This window comes from Strigops habroptila, chromosome 14, assembly GCF_004027225.2.
Source record: "Strigops habroptila isolate Jane chromosome 14, bStrHab1.2.pri, whole genome shotgun sequence".
In the NCBI taxonomy this organism is placed as follows: Eukaryota; Metazoa; Chordata; class Aves; order Psittaciformes; family Psittacidae; genus Strigops; species Strigops habroptila.
In genome coordinates this window covers 3510382-3534084 of record NC_044290.2, presented here as the reverse complement: position 1 = coordinate 3534084, position 23703 = coordinate 3510382, and the positions used below count along the sequence as shown (strand labels likewise).

The window sequence follows — 23703 nt, the reverse complement described above, 5'->3', positions numbered from 1 at the left end:
TAAAAGCAAGCCATAGGGTCAAGTCCTGGGCTCTGCCCCCTCTGCTAAGGTCGGTTATGTATTTATTGTTAAACAGCTATTGATAATAAGCAGAATGCTTTATTGTAGCTGCTGTGAGCTGCAATAAAGCGGGGTAGAGTCATGCGCTTCTTGCTTGCTTTTTGGCCTCAGGACACGCATGTTCTTGTTTATACAATAGCTCTGCTTGGAGAGCAAGAATAAAAAGTATGTTGTCTTCCCCCCTTACCAGATTGCTGTTTAGCATCATGCTACATCTCTCTCGTGGGAAATACAGGTTAGAGACTCACAGGTTGGGGAGGGGATTGAATCCAGATGTTATGTTTTCTGGGCAAGTGTTTGAAATATTTGGTTATTATACAAAAAAGGGCAGCAGCTCTTCCAGCTCAGGGGTAATAGATGGGCTTTCAGCCTCCTGTGATGATGCTCACTGCAGTGGGTTTGCTGATGTTAAATGCCTGTGCCAGGGATGAGGAGGAACCCGAGGCAGTGGGTTTTCAGGAATTCTTTCTACTTTGGGCCAGTGCCATGGAGAGGACATTTCATAACTGGATACAACCACCCCAAAGTGGTTGCCTCACATCAGGGCATTGTCCCACCAAGCGGGCAAAGAACGTTATTCTTTTTGCATGGGGAGAGAAATATAAGTTATTAAAATGAGGTTTTCCATTACAAGAATGACTTGTAAGTTCATTTAAGCATTCACCCTAAAGATGCAGTTTGTTGGTGGGGTGGCCAGGAGGGATGTTTGCGTCCCTTCGAAGGGAATGGACTCCATGTAAGTGTTGCACTCACCCATAACCCCCTTGGAAACCTGGAGAAAAGCCTGTTTTGTCCTGGATTCTGCCCTGCCAGTGCAGTCATATATAAAAGCATCAGCTCACACAAGGGAGGGAGGGATTTTGAGGTATAGCTTCACCTGTGTGGGATCTGGGAAATCTTGTTCAGCATCAGAGAGCAGATTCTTTAAGGCATGAGGCTGCATGTCCTTAAAGCATGGCTAGTGCTGGTGTCAGGCTCTGTGGTTAATCTTGTGTGTGCTTTTTATTGCTTGGTAAGAAGTGCTGGGTGAGTATTTTGACTCATTTCTGTACTTGGCTGGATCGTAGAAAAATAAGCAAGAAGTGTAAAGTCTACAGTGGAATTTTGCCTCGGTGCGGTTAAGCCATCCCAACACAGCTTAGCTTAGCTTTGTTACTCTCAGCAAAGAAAACATCGTATCTGCATGAGTACCTGGTGCTTCACGCTCATCCCCATCCACTCAACATGTCCAGCACCCCATGAACATTTTGCTCACAGCCCTTTCCCCAAGCACAGGCGCATTGGGACACTTGAGGTTTACAGGCAGCGGTGCAAACACTGGAATTCCTTCTCCTCTGCAAGCAATGATCCGCTGGCGTTGTATGTCTCTTTTCCTTCCCTTCACACTAGCTCACATCTGTTCTTACTCATGTGTGACAAAAAAAGACTACCTGAGTGCTGGGGGGAAGGAGAGAGTTCAAAGGCAGCAGCAGATGCCCAAAGCCGTGGCTCCCATGCCAGAGCAGCTCCGGAAAACACAGCTCGAGGAGAAGCCTGAGCCCCACCGGGGTCCTGTGAAGGGGCTGTTAGGGGACAGATGTGTGCTACATGGTGCCAGCCGTCACCAGCCACTGCACAGCCTCAGCCCGTGGCACTGAGGGTGCAAATGCACCAGGATCCCTGCGAGCTCCCAGGAGCAGGGAGCAAACCCCCAGGCAAAATCCCACAAGGAGACCAAAGCTGGGGAAAAAAATCAAGTTTTCACTGGATAAAGGGTATATAATGCTAAAAGTGCTCAGGTAAGGAAGGTTTATTAGAATGGATTTTTACCCTTTACAGATAGTATTTTAGAACGTGGGTATCAAACACAAAGGGCTCCCTGTGTCCCTGTGGCTGAGGTTATATCAAGCTCTTTACGATCATTTTGCCAGGGCCTAGAAAACATATAGTTACACAAATTGCTTTCAGTTTTATTCCATTTTGACAATTCAGGGTCTCCAGCAACTTGGCGTCACTGATGAGCCAGCCATTCATGGAAATATTTGCGTGTTCAAAGTGTGTTTTGAATTACAAATATTTGCATGTTCACAACACATAATTTTGGGGCCACATCTGCCCAGGAACATTCCTCCGTGCAAGTGCCAAGCAGGATTTTTGGCCTAGTGCAGCCTCCTGTGGGTACATTCTGAGTACAAGGATGCTCCTGGTCCACGCGCAGGTGCAAAGGGCACGTGGCTTTATCGGGTTCTGCTGCGTCCATGGGGCTGTTGGCTTATCAGGAGAGCAAAATCTCTTCCGCAAGAGGCAGTGTGGCAACCTCCTGCTGCTCTGGTGCGGTCCCTGTGGGAAGGAGTCTATAGGTGCTGCCCTACATTTAAGTTAAGAGCAAGCGTGGAGCTGTGCCAATGACTTGCAGTGGCACCGGAGCTGCTCCTGGGGTTGCACAAGGAGCACGGAGGCATTTTCACTCTACTCCAGGTCTGCCACCATTGTGGTGTATGAATTCACTCCTGGTGAAAGGTGCCAGACTGACATTCAAAATGTGGGAAACATCCCCACCCCCCCCCACCCCATGTAATATTTTTTCCTTTCTTTGTGCTGATGAAGTACAATGGGACATTTAAATCTGATTTTAACATCATTTTGCATCTACACAGACCACGGTCTGACCTGGAGAAGACACTTTGTTCTGACTACAATTATGTGATAGTTCATATCTGATTATTTTTTGTCTTCCACCCAGTATTCCGGTTGCAGTCTGGCACAATATGGGCTCCCTCCAGTGGTCAAGGGGCTCCTGGTGCCGCTTGCCCGGGAGCTGCCAGGATGGCTTTGGCTCACAAATCCCAACAGAAATCATATTGGGACTGTCCTTTCCTTATTTCCCCCCATCTCCTGCTGTGTGTGTCATCCCACTTGCAGCTGTGAACGCCCTGCTCTGTAACCCACATTCAGTCAATTTGGAAGCGGAACGGCCTGCGCAAATAAAGATCCGGGCTGTAGATTTCCTTGCAGTTCCCAAAACGTTCACTGCAGGAGGGGGAGAGGAAGCAGAGGAGGAGAGGGGATCTGCTGAGAGACCTAGACACAACAATTTCTAACGAAAATGACTCATTTTTGTTTGCATTCCACTCTTGCTGTGGTGTTTTGAGAACAGATCCCGAGTTTCGCCTCAAACCCGCAAACAGTTAATGTGGTTTTGGGGGGGGGTGAACCAGGAGGCTCCCCCTGGAGCGTGTCTCCCTGCTCCTCAGTGAACTCCTCCACAGTTCCTTGCGCCTCCCTGGTTCGGTTCCCCACGAGTTCATGCACAACATTTCATTTGCCAGTATTGTTTGTCAGCACTGAGGTGGGGACGCATGTCCCTGCTGGTGGCTGGATCCAGCCTGGGCCCGGGCGCTGGCAGCAGGATCCAGGAGCGTGTTCTGGAGGGCTGTGTGTACCTGTGCATACATGTCCAGCCTAAACCGAGTGTGCAGTGCGATGTGTACCTGTGCATACATGTACCTGTGCATGCATGTGCCTGTGCGCATGTGTGTATGTGCATGCGTGTGCCTGCACGTGGATATGCCTGTGCATATGTGTGCCTGTGCATATGTGCCTGTGCATGTGTCTGCGTATGTATGTGCATGCATGTGCCTGTGCCTGTGTCAGCATATGTATGTGCATACATGTGCCTGTGCCTGCCTGTGTATGCATCTGTACATGTATGTGCACACCTGTGCCCGTGCATCTGTGCATGTGTTGCGTGTGTGTATGTATATGTTCAATGTGTGTTTGTGCATGCACACGTGCAATGTGTATCCGCGCATAGAGTATGTGCACACGTGTGCCTCTGCATGCATGCATATGTGCGTAAACACATGGGGCACATCCACTCAAGCCACACGCACCCTGTATCCCTATATGTGCTCGGGTACACATAAACCCGGCAGGATTATTTCTAAGGGCGAGAGACCGCGGGGCCGGGACGCTTTTGGGGTGCAGCGGGACCCTGCTCCCCCCCGAGGGGCCCATCCCGCGGGGGTCCTACAGCGCGGTGCTGGTTTATGGTTCGCAGGGCTCGCTTGCACGGGGTGTGTGTGTGTGTGTGTGTGTGTGTGTGTGTGTGTCAGTGCCCGCACCCCCGTTCCTCTGTGTGTGTCGTCCCCCCCCCCGAACCCCCAACCCGGGGGGGAGGGGGGGGGGTCCCGGACGCAGCGGCGGGAAGAGCGCGCGCGCGCCGCCGCGGGTAAAGGAGGTGGGGGGGGTGCGGTGTGGAGTGGGCGGGGCCTCGGCGCTGTTTGGCTGCGGCCGCCGCGCTCATTTGCATGTGGCGGGGAGCTCCCCTGTCACGTGGCCCCGCGCGCGCGGGGAGGCGGGGTGGGGGGGTGGGTGCAGACTTCCTGTTTGAGGTCAGCGCGCGGAGGGGAGGGGAGAGGGGGGGGGGAGCGCGCGGCGGCGCCTGCCCGCGGTCTCGCGCTGCCTGGCGGGGCTCTTGTCAGTCAGCAACAAAATGGCCGCGGCGGCAGCAGCAGCACCAGCTCTGCTCCTCAGGACGGCGGCGGCGGCGACGGCCCTGGCGGTGGCGGAGGCAGAGGCAGCAGCAGCGGCGGCGGCGGCAGCGCGGAGGAGCGGGGGACCGGCGCGGCAGCACTGAGCCCGGCACCGCCTGCCCTGCGAGCGGACGAGGCGAGAGCGAGCGACGGAGAGAGGCGCTGCGGCCCCCCCCCTCCCCCCCTCCACTCACCCCAGCCTCCGCCAGCGAGCCCGGCTTGACTGACTGACTGACCGACCGGCTCTGCCCGCGGCGCTGCTGCAGCCCCTGGGGAGACGCTGCCGCCTCGGCCTCCAGCTTCCCTCCGCTCCCCCTGGGGGCACCGGGGGCCCTGCCCTAGGGCGAGGGGCTCCGCTGCTGCAGCCTCCTGCCGCCCGGATCCCTGTGGAGGAGACGGAGCGAGCCCGCGGGATCTCCCTCCTCCTGCCCGCGGCTCCCCTGTGCGAGCGAGGCAGACAGACTGCTGGGCTTCCCCGCTCCCCCCCGGCGCGTCCCCTCAACCCTCCCTCCCTGAAAGACTTTGCTGGATCCTCCCCCCCCTCCCCGGATCCCCTCCCCGCGCCCGCTCCTTCCTGCCAGAGCGGCTGCGGAATCCTCCTCCCGCCCAGGGGCTGGTGGGTCGCTTCGGGCTCCCCGCGATAGAAGCGCGGATCCTCCTCCCCGAGAGACTGCCGCGGGCCCTGCGCCCCACGATCGACCCCGAGCCAGACCCGGCGGGACGCCCCTGCCCCGAGCCCATGTGAGACTCCGGATCCCCCGTGGCTCCGTGCTGGGATTTTTTTAATTTCTTTTCTCCTTTTTTTTTTTTCCTTTTTTTTGAGGGGGGATCCATCTTAAAACTATCTTCTGGATCCCGGTTTCTCTTTTTAATTTGCACTTTTAAAAAAAACCCCTCAGATGCTCCTCCATGTGGACTGAGAACCCATCAAGACACACACACGAGAACTCATCCCGATCAACTCCAAATCCTGGCGTTCGTGGGTTTTGCTGCAACACGTAAAAACAAACTTGTATTTAAGACATACTCGTGCAAAAATTTAGCTGGGGACTTCAACGTGTATTTTGGTCTTGGTTTCTTGGTCTTATTTTTATTTTTCCTTTTTTGCTTCACTGGAAATCAAGAGCTTGTTTTGGAATTGGACCTGCTTTCGCTGCACTTCTTCTCTGGGCTGGATAACACTGAAGCTCTTTGCTTTTCTACTTGGATAGTGTTTTCCTGTTGATCTGCTGGGGGTTTTTTTTTTTCTTCTGTGTGGCAAATTTTTAGATCTTTTTTTCCTTTTTTTTCTTTTTTTTTTTTTTGAGGGAGGTTAAACAAACGACAACAACAAAAATCTAATTTTCTTTTTTTTTTTGGCCGTGTGAGATTTTTTCGTATTCAGATTCGTGAAATTACGGGTACACTTACAAAAACAAAACTAAAAAAAAAAAAAGGCATTAAACTAAGAAAGGAACACGTCAGAAAGACCCCTACACGGTAGACAAAATACTTGTTTCCTTACAGCAAGACTGAATCGAAAGCTGCCAAAGAGCCCCATAAAGAAAAGACTAAAAGGTAAGAAGGGGGAATAGGCTCTCTAATCTGGGCATGGTAGAAGTCACTTTCATGGTAGTGAAAGGGACCTGTTAAGGCAGCCTTGATCTCTTCCTTCCGAGTCTAACCCAGATTATTATTAGTATTTTTTACTGTTAGTGAAGTAACACCCCAAAACAATAAAAAGTCCATTGATTTTAACCCTTTTTTTTTTCTTTGAACAACTTGCAGAAATACAGTTTTTTCCATGCTAGAATGAATTCAGTGGTTTTCTATGTACCTTTTCCCAGTTCAAACAGCTGGTGTGTGCAAAACAGCAAAGTGCCATTCCTGGGGCTGTCGTGCGCCTTGGACAGTAAGACAGCTTCTCTTCTAGCCGTGAGCGCCTGCACTTGTTTTATAACTTAACACGCCTGGAAATTACCCTGGTGGAAAAGATCCCAAGTCTGGGATCTTTCCAAGTGGGATCCCAAGTGGGAGGTTGTGGGTATGGTCAGCAGCGATGCGCTCGTTGGGCGAGCAGCTGAGCCTCCAGCCCTGGCCTTCGTGGCTGCTTTCTGGTACAAGTTCCCACCTCTAGATCCATTCTTTTTCCCTCTCCCGGTGTAATGAGACTGTGAGAATCTACTGGAATTTTCTCCTGAGCATTCAGAGAGTTTTTCGTCGAAACCTGAAATACCCAGTGGGGGAGAGAACATTAAAGGGTTTGTGCTTTTAACTGGGAAGAAACTGGGGAGGGCTGAGCTGTTAACCGGAGCAATGTGGCAACACTGAAAGTTTATTAATTGTTTGAATCTTCTTTGTTTGTATCACAAGTTTGTGTCAAAGGTTAATCTTAATACGTAATTAGTTGACGGTCCAATTACAGGATTTATCGAACTCAATTGGTTTTTATTTCCCTCTTTTTCCATCCAATCCAATCCTACTAGTCTTGCTTTGTGGCTACCTTAGTTTCTGCTACAACTGGAGCGTTATCTGTGGGAAGATATTTATTGAGTTAATGTAAGAGTTTAAATTTAGAAATAATCTGTAGTACGTCATACCCATGGCAGTTCCATACAGCTACATACGAGAGCGCAGAGATGGATCTGACGAATTTAGGCTGATTTATAGACTGCAGTTTGCTCTGGACGTGAAGCCAGTGAAGGTAATAAGAACCCCACTAAACCCCGGTGTTGGGGGGCTGCTGCAGGGGCAGGGGGGTTTGCAGTGCTCGGTGGAGCTGAGGACAATGCCAGTGCAGAGCAGCAGGAGAACATCTGCACTGCTTCTGGGCAAGCCGTGCCTTTAGAATCTTGCCCTAATCACGTATAGTGGGTGGGTTTTTTGGATTCACCTGCTCCTCAGAATAAAAATGCAGTTTCCGATCGGATATTACTTAATTTATCCAAAGGAACACGGCAGTTCTCCCTGCTTCCCCCCTGTGTTTCCCAGGGAAGTAGTAGGTGACTTGCAGTGGGTGCAGCCTGTGCTTAGCAAATCGCATAGTTCTCCCTAATTGCGGTTCCTCAAATTCAGAAAGCCCTCGGATATCTGTCTGGCCTCTCCAATGGGATTTGTGAACCCAAAATGGTGCGTGCTGGGCAGCCTGCCCCCCGGATGCGATGGTGTTTCTGCTGCGGCTGCTGGGATTGTTTCCACAACGTTGAAGTATCAATGTCAGACTTTGTACACAACTAGTGAGGAAAAACTGCTTTAGCCGGTGGGAGGCTTGTTCTTTAATTTGTGGGACTAATGATGTATTTGGGGGTGAGATCACGGAGGCTGTGTTATGCACGGCTGTTGGGTGCTGTGACTGTTGAGCCTATGAAGAAAACTACAATAAATCAGATCAATACCAACTTTTTTAAGTAGACATGGCTGTTTAAGGGGACTAACAGTAGGGAAATAATGCCTTGTATCGCTTTGACCTTATCTTCAGAGGAGAACATATCTTTTCTGACTCGAAGTTACCTGGCTGGCACGCAGCTTGTGTGATAAGGTGGGTTCAGCCCTGGCTGAGCGGGTGCTGCCAGCAGGAAAACTGCTGGAGCCTGGAGCAGTTCAGGGCTTCCTTCAGGGCAAGAGTGATGCAGATTCATAGCGGCAGTATTTTAGGCAGTATTCTGTACTTTTGACTAAGCATTTCTAGTAATGAAAAAACCAGGGCAAACAAACATCTTTATTGAGAGCTCTGCTGGATCGCAGTGTAGTAGATCCTACGTATTTTAACGCTTCTGTTCTCGGTGTGGATTCTCATACTGACAGATGTAAATATCGGAATGCATGAGCCTCAAAGCTGACTTGAACCTACTGGTGAATGATATACAGTCCGTTTATGTGTGCAGTTACATCTGTTGCATGGGTTGTTTTGCAGTGAGGCTGTCACTGGTGCAGGGTGTCAGTCCCACTTGCTGGGAATGTACTTGTGGGGAGCCGCGGGCTGTGCCATTGCTGTGCTAGCACAAAGTGTAGCCGAGTTTACTTTGGAATACTGCCCTTGGGTCTTGATGTTAAGAAGCATTTGGTAACTTCAAGGTTCACCCTTTTGACCTGGCATCTTTGCACTTTTGCAAATCTGATCACCTGTGCATGGATAAAGCTTATCTCACCTGCTATTGCAAAGCCTGCTGAAGCTTGCTGGGATGAGTGAAAAATCCAGCTCTTTGGCTTCATTTCTTTTCCGGGGTTTATCTTTCCCATTAAAATATATATGCTTTTGATGACTTTTGTGATCTTTAGCTGGTGTTTAAGGGAAAGAAGGTATAGGGGGTTTTTGGGTTTTTTTGTTTGAAGGAGCTTTTTAAGATTTTGGATAATAAGAGGATGAAATTTCCTTAATATGAGAAGTAACATAATTGGACGTATGAGTGCTTTTAACCTGAAGGTTCTTAGTTCACGTTCTCAAAACTTCCAAGTTCCATACTTTGCCTATTTGGAGTAACAATAAAGGGGTAAAGTTAAAGGTTCTGTCAAGCAGGGGCTGTAATTGCTTTGTGTCTTGAAGCAAGCTGTTGCTGAATTGCAACCTTATACACAGTACAGCTTTAAATTAGTCTAGAAATAAACCCTGTTATTTTTCTGGTTTTTGTTCAGAAAGGCCAGGGAGTTTTATTCATTTAAGGGATTTGCAGCCTGCTGTTAACTCGAGTGCCCCATGCTTTTACAGTCCGTCCAGTGCGATGTGGACACCTTTCCTCCTTCGTGTCAAGTTAGGTATTAAAAGCCCAATGGCAGCATTTACTTTCAGTTTTAGCTGTGCAGACTTAACCAGGGCTGCCGTATGTGGGAACGGGTAATACGTTAACTAAGCAGCTGGCCTTGCCGAGATAAACACGCTCCTTCCCCAGTGCTGTCATCTGGCCCCCTTCCAAACCAAGCTGGAGGAGGAGGAGGTCGGGGTGGAGCCATCCCTTGCTTCAGCAAAGAGAGGCTTTCATTTAGAAAGAATTGCTAGATAGCACTGAAGTGCACATTTAAAAATAAACCGGCCGAACCTTAAGTAAACAAAATAATCTCTGTTGATGACTTGCAGCTCAGTGCCTGTTCCTGTGCTGCCTTTCTTTGAAGGTACAACTGAAATGTGGCATGCAGATTGCTGCTCTGTGAAAAAGATTGGTGCTTTATGTAAGACTTTGAACATGAGAACTGCTGAAAAATTTATCCTCTTTGGTTACAGGAGAGATGTGCAGCACAAAAGTGCTATTGTTTTAATTGTTTAAAATTCAGATTACAAGATAATGGTAATACCATTAGAAGGTTTCCCTTTGGCCTAGCAGCTGCAGGTAGGAGCCTGTCGATCCCTTAGTATTAAAGATGAATGATAAGGAAACCTCTTAAATGCCTGTGACACGGCAGTCTAGCCAATTTAGGATCAGCTGATGCCTTCTAGTGATAATGTCTTGAGGTTTTCAGCTGTATTATGAAGATATCAGCCAGGGCAAATAGTATTTAGAAGAGCAGTATACGTTATTGAATGGGGAGATGATGTAGAAGTGACAGTAAATTGCATTACTAAATGATCTATGTGCTGTGCAGAGTCTCTTCACCAGTAAATGCTAGTGGTAAAATGAAAGATGATTATTCTTAATGTATGAAAGCAGAGGAATCAAAGTATTATTTGATCTTCCTTTAGGAATCTGAGCTATTGATGAAAACCATCTACCAAAAGCACGGCTTAGTTTTGTATCTTAATTACCAGCTGTAGTTATGCTTATTTTATCATTACTTAAACATGATTAACTTTATTTTGATTCCCGTACACAGTTATAACTGTTTTCTGAAACTTTATTTGTGCAGCTTCCTACCTTGTCGCTAATATGTTTTAAGACCTGTACTAAAGAAAAATGTCTGAATTTGATCATAACAACAAACTGTTCTTGCACAGAATAGCAACAGTGCTCTTTAAGCCTGTATCAAAGATTGTATCACTTGCAGAAAATGCTGAAGTACTTTAAAACATGCATCTGATTCTTTGTCTTTTTAAGAAATGTCACTTCTCTCTGTCTCCATCCCAATAAAAAGGCTTCTTTCATTGAAGACATCTGTAAAATAACCAGCTGTTCTCAAGTCTCATGGTTCAGGGTACCAAGCATCAAAATGTGAGCTAGTTTTGGGCTTAGCCCTGGGTGTGCATCAGCACTGTAATTTTTCAGTGTTGAGATCTAGAATGTAGTTGGAATTCAATGTTAAAACATTAGAAGCTTTGATGGTAGTGAGGTCTGCTTTCTGGAGCTCTTCCCTGTGGGTTTCCAGCCAAGGATGGCTTGCAAGTGAGAACAGTTATCTGTGCTGCAGCAGTGATGTTTTATGGCTGGGTGCCCAGATTGTCTAGCTCTGCACTCAGCTTTATAGTTTGCCTTTGAGGGCTATGGAGGTGGAAGTCATTTGTAATAAACAGCTATCTGCAGTTTGCTTTTTCGCTGTTTTGAAATGTACAGCCATTTAAAAAAATGGCAAACTAGATGCACATTTACTTAGATTTCAATCAGGAAAAGATGTTTTAGGAGCTCGCTTATGAGACATGTGAACAATTGCTTATTGCTTTGGATTAAAAATAGCTAATAGTTATCCCTTGGCTTTTGGGCTTTTTTAGCAGGAAGCTCTGGATTGCTGGAGAATGAGATTTTTCTAAGTTTTCTTCTTTTTTTTTTTTTCTTTAATTTCCATTGGCATCCTGTGTGGTCATGAAACCCCAGACAAAAATATGTTTATAGGTCTCAAAATAGTTATCATGCAACTACCAGCTATAGGCTTATTTAGGAAAGATAACACCCACCCCCCCCCTTTCACCACCCAGGTGGTGGAAGAAAACCACCCCCCGGGGCTGTGAAGTGCTCAGTGTGACCCATGGGCGTTTTCTGGAGGCAGATCCATTCTTTTTTTATCCCTTCCACCTCCAACCCCTCTCCATTCTTGTTAACCGGGTCTCCCCATGTTTTCCTGTGATGACTTTCTGAAGGGATACTTGGTAGTGCCTTTATTATGATCTTGGTCAAGAGCTAACTCCTAGAATGCCATATCTGGTTTTTCTTAGATGTGCTCTTTTCCTTCCTATTCCTTCCCCTGCCCCTGCTTCTGTGTGCTCTCTGCTTGAAGTTTCCAGTTTTCTCGCTCGTACTATGTTGCAAGACTTCCTGATGAGAAATGGAAGAGCTTTTTGGTTTATTTGAGGGCTACAGAGCACTTACAGTGGCTTGGATACCAGTCTGGGTGGTCGGTGTGTACACATATCGATTGTTAGTTCAAGCCGACTTCTGCCAAGTCTATTTTAAGCTCAGCCAGATATCTCTGTTGTGTCAGTCTGCTTCCCAGTCCTCCTGTGGACTCTCAGGTCTTCTAGTTCTTCAGAATTCCAAACCTTTTTCATGGCTGATGGTAACATCATGGGTTTTGACAATGGAGATGCTTGTTTTTAAACAGTAGCTGGTTACTGGTAAACAAAAGAACATCAGCCCAGTGCTTGAACACAAACCATCTAGAAAAAAACAGCAGTTCAGTGACAGTGCAAAACCAAATTCAGCTGTACAGATGCATGATGTGCTGACTGCCATTTCACTGGATTTTCGTACAAGGTCATTAATAGAAGACCACAGAAGGTGGTCTTTGGCATTGGTTGTAATGTTTTTGCTTGAACTCTATGTATGTTCATTATAGCCTTGAAGATACTTCATATGAAATGGGAAGTTAAAAACTTTACTAGCACTGCAGGCATAGCCTAATGGCCTGTGTGTAAATCAAGTAAGACTTTACACAGTGTATTACCAAAGCCAGTCTGGAGTAGGATTCTTCACTAACATCATTCTTTTCTATCTGTAGGTCTCAATTCCCTCTTCTCTCAATGTTTTTAATCAATTGCACAAGCTTACTTAACACAGGAGAATTGCTTCCAGTGGATTTTTCCCACATTTTCAGCCTTGAAATGGATGCTCCACATGCAAGCTTGCCATTTACTCCCTGGCCATGTAACAGAAGATGTTACATCTCTGCAAATCTAATAATTCCTGTCTCTTCATGGTCTCATGGCATTAATGCTGTAAGCACACAGTATTGTACCACCTTCTTGTTTTGTAATGCTGCAAAATACTGCTGTTAGTTAAATATAACCTATTGGTATAAGAGTGCTGATCACATCTGTTCATAACACAACTCTTCATTTTCCTGCTTATGAAACTACGTAGTTTCTCTTTGCATAACATCAGCTGATGTATGCTATAAAGAGGTATATATTTATCTGTTTAAGCCTTTCAAAAATAAATTAATATGGAAAATGCATCATGCTCTGATAAGGAAGGAAAAAAGCCTGGTGGTAGCGATCTAAATGCTATTTAGTATTTTCTGGTATGATCATTGTGGAACAGAGCTGTGTGATCCAGATGTGGAACTAAATTTGGTCTGTCACAGTAATAGAATTGCTGCTATTGAGGAGGAGAGTCTGTATTCATAGCACCGGTTCAGGTGAAAGGCACTGTTATATGGGAATTACTGGGCTTAGTGAATGTGTCATCTTTTTACTGTTTCTGTTCTTCTAATGAAACTTTTACAAGTCCTTCACTTTTAAAAAGAACAATCCAAGTTAAGGAAGTCTCAGAGGGCACTACATCTCATGGTGTAGTGATGTCAGTCTCTGCATTGTGCTACCACATTTACGTGTGATGTTTGACTAAAGCAATTGTTGTGTTACTGGATGGATGCTCACATAGTGACTTGCTTAAAGAGGCCCTCAACTTTAAGTTTTTTCTTGCATTTGTGAAGTTGAAATGTTCTTCACTGCAGTGACAACAGCTCCACCCCCATGCTTTTGAAGCAAATAACCCAGACTGATGGATATCATCTGTTTTAGCTGGATGATACTGAAACACTCTGATAGTCCAGCTGCACTGGAACTGTGGTTTCCCCCCCAGCCCAATCCATCTATCAGCATCCAGACAAGCAAGCACTGATCTTTGTGGAATTCTGTCTGCATCTACTGATCAGATGATGGACTTGGAGACATTTTGGATGTATTACTGAGAATATTTGCTCCCCTGGGTGTTTCATGGACTAACCGAAGGCATAAAAGTTATTACCAAGATCATAATTGACCATAAATTGATTTCCAAAGTGGTATTTACTGCAACTGGTTTTCCTGTCTTGGAAGATCATTTATGGCTATTTCCTTTCCCTGTCTCTTCCCCCATCCTGTCTCTCTTGTCCCCATGAAGATGCTATTCATGTGCTAAGTTGAGAAGTGGATGATGGCCCATTCTTATGGGAACTCTGATATTCTAATTTGTTAATAATTGGCAGGAATTGGCATCCAGATGCTTTTACTATTGAAAATGAAGTGGAGGAACAGAGAACTTTAAAACTTGATTAACTTAATGGGAATCAGGATGATGTTTTCAGCAATGCAGAGTTCGTCTTTTAAACTCTGGGAAATTCATGGGGGAAAGGTTCTAGTTTGGACCTTGCTGTTTCCTTCATTTTGTATGATAGAATGGCTTTTTCTGAATTTTGTGGATTCCATTTCAAGCCTAATGATAGGTACAGAGTAATGTAAAGGTTCTTACCTCACGTGAGTTACGTTGCTATATGAATTTTCAAAACAGCATTGTGGCTGAAGATGCGCTAAATAGCTTCAAAAAGTATTTAAGTTGAATGATGGTTGGGCAGTGTTTTGGTTTTTGTAGTTAAGCACTAAGAAAATATAAGAAGTGTTTAAAACAATGAAGTAGAATTCATTTGTGTTTAAACTTTCACATATTCATGGTGCACAACTTTTAGTACAGTTTAATAGTATGTTTTGTCTTCCTCGACTCTGATAAAATCTGGCGTTAACCTCCTGCAGAGAATTCCAGGACTCCTGACATTTTATTGTGACTCTTGATTAGCTCACCAGGGTTCCTGCTAAGAATTCTTCTTTCATTCATTTGATAAATTGAATTCCCTATTCACAGTGCCTTTAAATAGAATGGTATTTGGAAAACTTGAAGACAACAACTTGAATGTTCAATGAGCTCACCCAGCAAATGTAAAAATGCAGCAGGAGGAAATTATGGGTTTGTGTATTCTGAAGTCTTTTAGAAGAATAAACGTTTTAGAAGAATGTAAATCTCCATCTTCATCTTACCTTTAAATTTATTTCCCTTCTGGTTTCTACAAGGAGGAGTTCTGTGGACATCTGTTTTCCCTTTTTCATCTTATCTTGCCTTGTTATGTCAGGAGCTGTGCATCCACCTAACTTAGGTCTGTGCCTGGGAGCAAGGATAATCAGGTGGTTTACACCCATAGTGTGGAACATCAGCTCTCCGAGGCAGCCTGTGTGCAGTGTGGAGAGCATCTTGTTCTTTACACCCAGTGTACCCTAGACTAGCTTACGCACACCTTGTAGCTGCCTTATGCCATTTATGTTCTTTTACCATGTACCCCCTTCCTGTTGCTGCTGCACTGGCAGGGCTTGCACTGTGGAGTATGTTCTGAGCTCTACAATATGAGGAATAGTGTTGTTACTTTTCTAATTCTAAATATTGAGACACATCTCCCTATGAGGCCACTGTCCTTTTACTCCGCCATCCAGGTCTCTCTCCATGAGCCTCCTGGAGTTGAGGTTTGCAGCAGCGTCCTGCACCTCCCCTGGTTCGTTCCGAGTGACATCCAGGGATCTCGGCAGTGGGATGGCAGAGGCCCCTTCCCTGTGTGGGATGCCACCTTCAGGGGCTGAGCAGGACTAAGGGAAGTGCAGATGCATTTTTCTACTGTGCCCGTGGCAGGAGCTCTACCTAAACAAGAGGTATTTCTTCCAGACCTCACCTTCCAGGGCCTTTTTAATCCCACCGGAGCCACTGCTGTAAGCTACTGTCTTTTGTTGAAGATGCGTTGGCACCACCTTTTCCCCAAAATAAGCATCATAAACATATTTGTCTTTAGCACACATGCTGTTGCCTACTTTTTTTGATCCTGTAGGTTGTGACTTCTAGCTTGACCTGAGTGAGAGTACCAGCCTGGCTTTCAGCTCCTGCAGTGAGTTGAATGTGCTTTCATCTGCTGGTAACGAAGGGATTGGGCTCAGAAAGAGTTGAGTACTGGAATGTGACTGTGATGGAAGAGGGGGAAAGAAGGAGTAGGGGTGTTGGAAATCCCCACGGGTGAAATAGTACATAATTTTAGTTATGCAAGCTTGGGTTTCTTTTTAACAAGCATAAAGGTTTAGTGGTGTTTGTCCGAAGGCTGTGAGGGTCTGCCACACACACAGAGGCAGGGTTCCTGTTGTCTGTCTTGCAGCACACATTGTCCCTCCTGTCCTGTTGCTGTCCAGCAGGCGACCTGCTTTGCAGTATCTCTGTGAAGTACCCCAGGAAGCATGCTCCTCTGACATGCCCTTCAAGTAGAGCTGAACAGTTGGAGCCAGAAACTTGCCCGTAGGTTGCTTCTGCTTCTAGGTTAGTTCATCAGTGGTACTTGGTTGAACAATTTCACTGGGTGCTGAGGCGCCGGCACAGGGTGCCCAGAGAAGCTGTGGCTGCCCCATCCCTGGCAGTGTTCAAGGCCAGGTTGGACACAGGGGCTTGGAGCAACCTGCTCTAGTGGAAGGTGTCCCTGCCCGTGGCAGGGGTTGGAGCTGGATGAGCTTTAAGGTCCCTTCAACACAAACCAGTCTGATTCTATGTTCCTATAATTCATCAGCATGGGGCTTTGCCTCTGTTGGCACCGGGCTCTTGTCTTCTGAAGTATTTGCAGAAACGAAAATAGCAAACATAGTATCTGGAGAGAGACCAAGATGCTGCGCTCTTGCTGAGCTGCTGGATTCTAAAGCTGGTTTCCTTTGTGTATTATGTCCCAGGAAGGTTGGGAAGAGCTCTGGACCAGATGCTAGATCAGCTGCTGGTAAATATCATCAGGCCAGGGAGGGAGACAGTGCTGTGAGAGTAAACTGGGTTATCTGCACTGTTTATGGTGTGTGGCTTAAATTTCCCAGAGAGGAGTAGGTCCATGTTTGCTGGAGGAGGAGAGATGCTGTTCATAGCATGTTTCTTGCTGCTTCTAGCCTGCTTTGAGTGGTGGATGTAATGCAAGCTGGGGGTTTTAGGGGTGTTTCTTTTCCTTGGTCCTTGCATAGCGGTGCACGTGATGGGATACTTGAGGTCTGCTGAGGTGTTGTCAGCAGACTGAGGGAGCAAATTCTGATACAGTTCATGCCTGAAATGTGTACAAGGGTGAGGTTTTGTGTAATGTTCTAGACCATGTCCACATTTCCCTACTAAGTACTTAAGTTGCTCCAGAGTGGAATGTTACATATACATTAATCAGACTGTGCTATGGAGAGCAGCACCTTCGCAGGAGAGGTGGTGTACCTGTGTGACAGCAGCTTCATTCCCTGTAGTATAATCTACACTAGTGTGTTAATTTAGATTAGGAGTTTCATGTTTAAGGAAACCTTCTGATTGTCCTTGGTTGCTGTGCTTTGACATCATGGAGTGGTCTTGCAGAGCAAGTATTGGTTTCCTTTTAAATAAAACTTCCTCTGTGATTTGCTCCAAGGTTGCAGTTAATACTTTTCTGCTGCAGGTGAGCATTTGGTGCGTGGGAGCAGGCTGGGCCTCCTCTCAAGTCGTAAAGTCAGCTGGAATGGGGATCATGTGGCTCCCAAGTCCTCTGCACATACAGTTTTGCTCTGCAATTCTACTCCTATTAATCTGCACTACTTACTAATGAAGGTGTAACATACATCTCCTGAAACATTCCCATTTGCACGTTAGGATGGTCTTGCTTTCTGGTAATGATCCAGGAGACTCTCCACAAAAGGAAGTCCGTAGATGAAAAACAAAACCCCCAAACCCTGCACCATTCAGTGGGACTTGGGCAGTGCTCAGATATGGACTCATCAAACTTCTGATGTCTCACCACCTACAGTTGATCTTCATTGTGAGTTTATACAGGCTTTTTCTTTGGGTTTTTTCCCTGCTTCTCGTGGCTGGTAATCAACTAGTAGGAGCTAAAAGAAGGTCAGCATGCTTTTAAAAAATGTCCTGAATGATAATAACTACCTAGTCTGCTTTATTTTTGTTCTAATCTAATTTACTTCAGTGGTTGTTTACCTTGTGTGTACATGAAGTAAGGTCAGCACAAGTCAACACTGGGTGAATTGAAAACTTCCACTTAGAGCCTGGGTCCTGCAGAACAACAGCAGCTGGCGCTTTCCTTGAGGTCCTGCCAGTATTTTATTACTCTTTTACCAGTAATCCAGCATGACCATGTACTACTGCTGGAGATGCAGCCTTGAGACAAGGTGTGTAACACAGATGGGGTTTTTTTCTTCTGATCATGGGATTTCTATTTTACAGATTGGAAGAGCAAGATTATTAATTCAGTCTCTTGGGCAACTTGAAATCACTCTGTAATTTCAGTAAGATATTTTAATTGAATATGTTGCTTTTCACACCCTGTTCTCAACTAATGCCATAGTGTTCTTCGGTGTCTTTAAACAGCAGCTTCATTCTGCTCCTGCACAAATTACAGTTCTGAATGAAGTTGTCTGTGCACATATTGCATCTCAGTCAAGCGTGCTGTGGTTTAAAGAAAGCCTGGAAGGGAGTACAGAGGGATCAAGTCTAATCCCTCGCAATTACAGGCTAAGGTGGAGAAGGGTCCACAGAGCATCATAGGCCTGAAGATATCTACCAGTACTCTGTAACAAATCATGTAAATGCAAACACACAAGGAAGACCTGGAACCAAAACTACATTGTACAGTAAGAGGAAACATCAGAGCATTAGTGCTCTGTTTCCATGCAGGAATTTACGTGGAATTTCTTAAGTGACCTCAGAAATCAGACTGCTGGGCCTGTTGGGAGATAGATTTGTTTTACGTGCATCAAGGTAAGTTGGCCAGATACTGGGAGCATCAGAGCACCAGGCCCACAGTTGTTAGCGGTGGGGGATATTTTGATGCTTCAGAGGAAGGGAAGGAATCCCCTGTCAAGGCAAATAATGTATTAAAGAGTGACAAGTGCAGGACCGGGGCACAATTTGACAGTGAGAAACTCCAGCACAAGAGATTAATAAATTATAAATTGAGGTCAAACAAAACCACTTCCTAAGCTCCATTTATGGTTCCCTGTAGGAACAAATTTTGCACCCAAACCTGCAAATTACTGGGTTTAGTTTCAAGCTGCGTGGTCACGCCTGTATATGTAACTTATCCATATACTGATCCTGTCCACAGTGGTGTGACTGAGGGCTTTTCCCCCCATTAATTCCCTTGGAAGGATATTGCAGGATTTTACTTTGTGAATGGGTAGAGGCCTCCTGTTTCCAGTCTAATGGTTTCTGTCAAGGAGTTGGTGTGGTCTTGTATCAGTGTTACTTCATAAAAAGCCTTCCTTTCTTGAGGTATTTTTCCTCTTCTCTCCTCTGAATGTATATTTATAAAGATTTGGTGTGTCTTTAATGTGTGGGGTGGTTTGGTTTGTTTGCGTGGTTTTTAAATGGTACAGTCTGGAAGATTATTTTTATAATGCCTAATCCAAATCTTTGTACAATTTAAATTCAGTGCTACTTAGCACAGCTAAAGTAGAAAGATTTTACTCCATTCTTCTCTTATCTCTAACACCTACTTGAACGAAGGGGTTGCAGTCTCTTTAGATGTAAGTTTTTGCCAAGGGCCCTGCCTTTTTGATCTCTGATCCTTCTTGTTTCTGTTTTCTGGCCTCTCTTCAGTTGCTGTATGTCTGTTGCTGTAGACAGTCCCAAACTGGACACACAACAGCAGCTGATGAATTTCTGACCATATGTGACATTGTTGCTTTGCCTTTGGATTGAGAGCTGCTGAAACATCTCATTTTTATCTCCCTGAAACTGGTGTTTAGCCAGTTGTTCTCTATACTGTATTCATACATATGATTATGAAGCCAGCAAAGTACTTAATAAGAATGTTTGACATGTGGCATCCTGCAACAAAAATCCATTGGTTCTCTGCCTTGTTGGAAAGGGAGGTGCTGGGATGAATTGTTTTGTGGGTGTTTTATTGTGATTTTGCTTAGCTTGTGTTCTCTACCTTGTTCTTGGTAAAAACCCCAACAAAAATTACCATGTTCTTATTAACGAAACTTTGCATTTTGCCTGAAAAAGTCCGTTGCTTCTGTTATTTCCCATTTGTCCTCATAAAAAATACCTGGAACTATGGGATAGGGAAAAAACCCTAGGCTTTGTTATCCCCACAGATTCTTGTGGGGGAGATTCAGCTGTTACTGATGTTTTTATCCTCTCCCCTTTTAAGTACACGCACAGTCTTAGCCATTTGTTAGTCTTCCAGAGTGCCATCCATCTTCTGCTGATTCTTTGGGGTAATCTGGGATGACTTAGACACAGTTGGTCTTATGGTAAATTATATCAGGCCCAGCCAGCGGAGAAACATCCGATTTCTCTAGGGCCTTTTTAAGCTGTTCTTACTTTTGCCTGTTTTCCTATTGGGAGTGGTAGCAAAATGTTTAGTTCCATCTCCTTTTTTCCTTGCCAGTTTGTGGAAGTTTTCCTGAGAAGTTTGATCATTCCTTCTTCTCAAATTTGGGGAAAAAGGGACGTAAGAAACACATCTTGACATTCTTGCTTGCAGTTGCATCCAGCCCTTTTGGGCAAGGAAACCAGAATGATAAATGGCAGAGATCCTGGGGCAGGAGCAGGTTGGTTGGTGGCTCCTTGCGGTCCTGCTACCAGTGTGGGGCAAAGCCTCCCTACACAGGGAAGAGCACTATGAAATCCCTCCGTGAAGCCATCATCATGTGCAGGCTCAGCACCGGTTCAGATGGTTGTTGGCCATCTGTTCCCAGCTGACCTCTTTAGGGAAGGCTAAAGCAGAAAGAGCAGTACTATCACTTTACCCCTCGTAGGGTCATCTGTCCTGCTTTCCTACCAAGTATCGAAGCTAATGCTTCCCCTTGCTCATTAATGAAGCACTGAAAGGTTGATTAATTGTTACTTTTTATGTGCGCAATGCACATAGTTGTTGGCCTTCCTCATTTTCATCCCCATGTGTTTGTGCTGGCATTTTTTCATATTCTTTCATATTTGAGCTAGTTTTATGTGCTGCTTCTCTCTTTTGAGGCGGTTGGAGAGCTTGTGGTTATGGACCAGCTTGACTCTTCTTGATTAATGACTGAGCCTCTATCAAGGGAAAAAAGCTGCACTTTTAAAGTCACACCAGCTCCTTGCCTTCACCAGTATTTACTCCAGAAAGGTCACAGGGAGCTGGGCTGGATAAAGATGAAGCAGGAAGCAAAATTGGTGTTAGGCAGATGTGGAGTTTTAGTCTCCCTGTTCTAGCTGTCATGAAAACAGAGACTGCTGATGATACGGCGACCTCTTGCTTTGTGTAGGATTCCTGCTTTACATTAAGGTGTAGCATTGTCATTTAGATTCTTGGTGATTTTCACAACTATCAGTTTTTCCAGCATAAAGTAGGGTGTGAATTTAAGTTGCAAGAGAGGCATTCCATAATTAAGCTATGGGAGCTATTATCTCAGTGGGGTAAAGCAGGCAAAGGCATTTGTAGACCAAGGTAAGAATGCTGTTCTGAAGTGGTATTCCAGGCAGTTTTCCTATGTAAATAAATATACCTTCAGCATCTTAAATCTATGCAAACAGAACTCATTAGGGTTAGATTTGGAGCTGTGTCACATGGAGGGACAAGAGAGGCAGGTCTCTGTCTAGTCCTTTGCCATTGCAGGAACTACTGAACACTAAAACACTGCATGGGTAATAAATAACCTTGCATGGAATGACACAAATAGTGTCTACTTGAAGTTTAAGAGCACGATATTCCCAAAAGGTATATTGCAAAATCCTGTTAGGATGTCACATGCGTGGTAATTCACAGTGCCAGCTGTGGCTTCAGATGTGAAAGCAATCCAGTGTCTGGTACCAGCTAGAAAACTGAAGTTCTCACGTAGCTTAATAGGTAAAATCAGCATAGATTTGTTAATTTGATAGTTTTTAAAGGGATTATTAAGCCCTTCTGCAACAGGCATTGCCAGGACACAGCCATAGTTGTGTCAGGCTGTCTGACCGTGACCTGCATTTCATTTTAGCTTGCTTTGCTATTCAGAGAGAGCTCTTTGAAGCGTGGGTCCTTCAAAGCTAACCTTGGTTTAGGTTTGATTTAATAAGCTAATTGCAATCTATAAAAGGAACACTCGATGCTATAGTAGAACTCTTTGCTCTCTGCTCATCCCCCGTGATTCTGATACATCAAATCTATATATACATGAAAAAGGCAAACTCCTACAAGTATATTTTAAGACACTTCTGGTTTAAATCATATGAGCTTTGTATTCATATTTTTTTTTTAGCGTATTTCCTGTAATAAAGATTAAATTGTCACTCAGGAAGTAAAACTGCAACACATGCCTTTAACAATGTAATCAAACTTTATATAGCAATGTTTTTATTGTTTTCCTTTTGTTTTGCTCTTGGATGACTAATTTCTGCCTAGAAGTGACAGTGAGAGTTGCCGTCTGAGAGGCCACTTGGAGCTTTATTTCTATTTTAAGCATATTTAAAGCACATGTATTCAGAAGTGTCATTATGTAAATCAGGTTTGATAATGGAACTCCATTAAAAATTCCAGTATCATTTTCTGAGGTAATCTGAGGTGAATTTAATCTTAGAAATGAAAGAAAACCCCTAAACAAACCCAAACAGGTTTTCACTAGGAGTGGCACTTCTACCTCTCATGTTGTAATTGATATGATAATAAAATACATTGTATTTTTAATGGAGCAAAATGTTTGCTCTTGTTTCATTTGGAAAATCCTCTGACATGGTGTATTACCTGTGTAAGGGAGGGAATAACATATAATATTGCTTGGGAAACAGCAAAACAGAACCACCTTTAGAGGACGAAGAGCCTGGAAATAGAGCAGTTGATAGTTGGAGTCCAGGGTAAGTGATGAGAATTTGGCAGGGATGGAAGGTGGTCCCCAACATTGGACAGCTTTAAAATTCAGCTGGACAGGGTGCTGGGCCATCTAGAATGGGCCATGCTTTTACCAGGAAAGGTTGGACCAGATGATCCTTGAGGTCTCTTCCAACCTGGGATTCTGTGAGGCTGTGGGATGAACTTCGAGGCGGGGGGAAGCTTAACAAGAAAGTTGGGAAATAGCTACTTTAACAGCTTACAGAAAACTCTGCACATTAAGCGCTGGTGGTGGGTTTTTGTTTTAAATACTGCACTAACTATTTAAATGTCATTGTGGTGGTCTGGAATTGCTGTAATGTCACAGGTTTTCTTAAGTACTAGCAAGGGAAAACCAGGAGGTTCCTCGTTTCACACTAACTTGTTTCATTCACCTGCTTTAAAAACACAAAAAAGGCTGTGGAACTTCCCTTGGCAATAGCATGAGAGTTTGGGAGAGTTCCCTTGAAGGCGCGGGCTTTGTAGAGTCTGATGTGACTTGGGTAGGGAGCACTGGAAATGAAGGGGCTGGATGTTGTTACTTTGTAGTGACTGAAATCCTGGGGACTTCTGTTCTCCTCCGGAGTGAAGAGGACTAAAGGCAGATCTGTTATGGTTTCAACTCCGTTTCTTGTGGTAAAGTCAGTCATCACTTTCTGCAGAGTCCTAGAACAAGCCATTTAAAAGTACAACTTCAAGTACCCTTTTCTGAAGTGCAGTGTTAAGTACATGATGCTAATACCCACCTGCAACTCTTCAGAGCCAATGTTTCTCAAACGTTGATTTACAGCACAGTATTTGAAAGGTGGCCCTTTGAAGTTGGCACACGGTTGAGCAGTCATGCAGGTGATGAATTTTTGCTCATGACAGAAAGTGATATAGCATTTAAAATACAAATATCTAATGCCACTTTCCATGTCCTGACCTCCAGTTGTGCACCGAGCACTTCCAGATGTGCCTGACCTCCAGCTGCTGTTCCAGACTCTGGGGCCTGCTGTATCTGTCACTTCTGTAAATAGTTTGAGTGCTGTCAGGTGTCTAAAAGGAAAGGACCTGTGTGTTTAGACCTCTGGGTTGCTCAGTGTGATGTTTATTGTCTGGGGTAGCACACAGGAAGGGAAAGCTGCTTTTGGTTTAGTCTGGAGTGCTGTGTAACATCTCTGCAAGCAGTGAAGCATCTGCAGTG

At 45.1% G+C, this 23703-nt stretch overlaps 1 protein-coding gene across 9 annotated transcripts in view; it reads left to right on the top strand.

The window, feature by feature from the left end:
- Positions 1-4474: 4474 nt before the first annotated feature.
- The window catches only part of TNRC6C (trinucleotide repeat containing adaptor 6C), a 101187-nt gene continuing 81958 nt past the window's right edge, over positions 4475-23703 (top strand). For 7 of the 9 annotated variants that reach the window (XM_030506606.1, XM_030506611.1, XM_030506609.1 and 4 more), the window contains exon 1: positions 6821-7247. In XM_030506606.1, coding sequence (XP_030362466.1) covers positions 7156-7247 — 92 coding nt within the window. In that variant the 5' untranslated portion in view covers positions 6821-7155. The other 2 variants (XM_030506608.1, XM_030506610.1) reach the window with 2 other exon arrangements.